The sequence below is a fragment of the Piliocolobus tephrosceles genome, unplaced genomic scaffold (genome assembly GCF_002776525.5).
Source record: "Piliocolobus tephrosceles isolate RC106 unplaced genomic scaffold, ASM277652v3 unscaffolded_36785, whole genome shotgun sequence".
Taxonomy (NCBI): domain Eukaryota; kingdom Metazoa; phylum Chordata; class Mammalia; order Primates; family Cercopithecidae; genus Piliocolobus; species Piliocolobus tephrosceles.
The window spans coordinates 1-2,623 of record NW_022320737.1 but is presented as its reverse complement, the minus strand read 5'-3'; the positions used below and the strand labels follow the sequence as shown (position 1 = coordinate 2,623).

At 56.6% G+C, this 2,623-nt stretch overlaps 1 protein-coding gene across 1 annotated transcript in view; it reads right to left on the bottom strand.

The window, feature by feature from the left end:
* Window positions 1-1,189, bottom strand: part of LOC113222953 (apolipoprotein C-I, basic form-like) — a gene marked incomplete at its 5' end in the record, with an annotated part of 4,925 nt that extends 3,736 nt beyond the window's left edge. Inside the window, 2 exons of the mRNA XM_026452527.1 lie at window positions 908-985; window positions 1,128-1,189. Coding sequence (XP_026308312.1) covers window positions 908-985; window positions 1,128-1,189 — 140 coding nt within the window. The remainder of the gene's footprint in view (window positions 1-907; window positions 986-1,127) is intronic.
* Between the last annotated feature and the right edge of the window lie 1,434 nt (window positions 1,190-2,623).

Below are 2,623 nucleotides of genomic sequence, written 5' to 3'. Positions count from 1 at the left end.
TTTTTTTTTTTTTTTTTTTTTTTGAGACGGAGTCTTGCTCTGTAGCCCAAGCTGGAGTGCAGTGGCGCGATCTCGCCTCACTACAACCACCACCTTCCGGGTTCAAGCAGTTCTCCTGCTTCAGCCTTCCAAGTAGCTGGGATTACAGGTGTGCACCACCACGTCCAGCTAATTTTTTTTTTTTTAAGACGGAGTCTTGCTGTGTCTGCCAGGCTGGAGTACAGTGGTATAATCTCGGCTCACTGCAACCTCTTCCTCCCGGGTTCAAGTGATTCTCCTGCCTCAGCCTACCGAGTAACTGGGACTACAGGTGCGTGCATCCATATCCGGCTAATTTTTTGTATTTTTAGTAGAGACGGAAGTTCACCATGTGGGCCAGGCTGGTTTCGAACTCCTGACCTCAAGTGATCTGCCTGCCTCGGCCTTCCAAAGTGCTGGGGTTACAGGCGTGAGCCACCCTGCCCGGCCGAAAATTTGTTATTGGAACCCCCTTAGGATGGGATCCCGGGATGAATAAGGAGATCTTTGGGGATCATGTGGTTAGAATGGGGAGGATACAGGAGTGATCGCGTGGGGCTCAAGCCGCTGGGAATTGCCTTACTCAGCACTGACCCCTCCCAGAGCCCCCCATCCCGCTTACCCACTTTCAAGGCTGTAGAAGCAGGACAGCCAATCCCAGAGGTGTGGGCGTCAATACGTCATCAGATGCTAGGGCTCTCGTGGGCAGATTTGGCGCCTGCCGGACTGAGCCTGGGAGAATCTGGAGGCCCACCCGACCACGAAGGGGCAACCACGACCCGGAGGGGGCCCCAGAGCTCTCAGAGGTCCTCTAAGCCGGGACCCAGGCCTGTAGCCACCTTCACTCTTCCAAAAGTCCAACTCCGCAATTCTCTCATTCCACTTTTACCTTCCAAGACCATCGACAGAACCACCACCAGGACCGGGAGCCACAGGAAGAGCCTCAGGGCGGGGCCGGAGGGGCACTCTGGAGGCAGAGGGAGGGGTGCAGGGGATCAGTAGCACCCTCCTCCGTGCCTCCCTTTCTCCCTCCCACGATCCCCTCATCTCCTTTTTTTGAGTTCTTGCAGAGTGGAGGCTGGTGTCCCTCCCAAGCACTCAGCACCAACCTGACTCCTTGCTGGAGGGCTCGGTTGGGAGGTCCTGTACCACCAGCAGGACCTTTATCAGGCTGGGGAGGGGGCGGGGCAGGTTGATGTTGATCTCTCTCCTGCTGAGCCTGCCTCCTTCTGCCCACCCAGGTTTTTCTCCTCTGCCCCTGGCCCGTGGGCGTTGGGGTCAGGTGGGGTCCCGGGCACTTCCCTTAGCCCCAAAGCCCTTTACCATTCAGCACCCTCACCTCCCAATCTCCCTGACTCTAGGGGGTCCTCAGACTACCATAGCCCCTTTCCTCAACTCAGAGGACAGCCTCGTCCTGTCCCTGTGGACATCTGCCCTCAGGGGCCTTCCAGTAATAACCCTGTGATCTCGTCCGCCCCTCATTCACACCATGTCCCTAGACCACCTCTTTCCCCCACTTCTCTCTTAGCAAGCCTCCTCAGCCCCAACAGCGTTTCCTTTATGTTGCTGGGGTCTCGGTTGGCCCGGCACTCCTACCCTGCGTGCCACCTCCAATTTCTTTCAGACCAGCCCTTGAAGCACCCCAGACCACCCTGATATTCTCTGGGCTCTTAACTTGATGGTTCTCAGTGTCCCTTTTTGGCGAGGGGGTCACCTTAGCTGGACGACACTGTAAAAACCTCACCTGCATTAGCCAGGCGTGGTGGCTCATGCCTGTAATCCCAGCGCTCTGGGAAGCTGAGGAGGGAGGATCGCTTGAGACCAGGAGTTCGAGACCAGCCTGGGCAACATAGGGAGACCTCATCTCTACAAAAAAATTCAAAAATTAGCTGGGTGTGGTGGCGCACACCTGTAGTCCCAGTTACTCAAGAGGCTGAGGTAGGAAGATTGCTTGAGCCCAGGAGTTGGAGGCTGCAGTGAGCTGTGATTGCTCCACTGCACTCCAGCCTGGTGGGACAGAGTGAGACCCCATCTCAAAAAAGTAAAACCCTCAGCTGAAAAGTTCTGAGTGTATGTCCCTTCCTCCCTTCCACCGGGACTCACCCCCTTTGCCTCACCCCACCACTCTTATCTGCTCTTATTCACCCTCCAAGGCCCCTCCTGGCACCAAGCCTGCTTCCCCCCATCACCACATCCGTCCCCCAAGGCTAGAGTCCAATTCCTTCCCCACCAGCTGCCTTTGACCGCCAGTGACCCTGGCAGCTGGTGGGGAGGGTGTCCTCGGCCCAGCCTCAGACTCTAGGTTGGCTGGCCTCGTGCCCCCACAACCACGTGTCAGCCTGGTGGTAGGGGGATGGTTGTGAAAGGGACGGCATAGACAAGACCCTGGCAGGATTGCAACATCCCTCTGGCCAGTTCAGAGCTTCCAGTCCCTGTCAGCCCCAGGGGCCCCCCTACTTCCCCAAATGAGCCCAGCATTCCCTAAACATCCACCCAGATGTCTACTTCCCTGACCCCACAAGAATGGAATAACAGTGCTCCTGCTTTTCCAGCCTCATCCTCTCCTCTGCTATAGGGGTTTCTGTTTTATAGATGGGGAAACTGT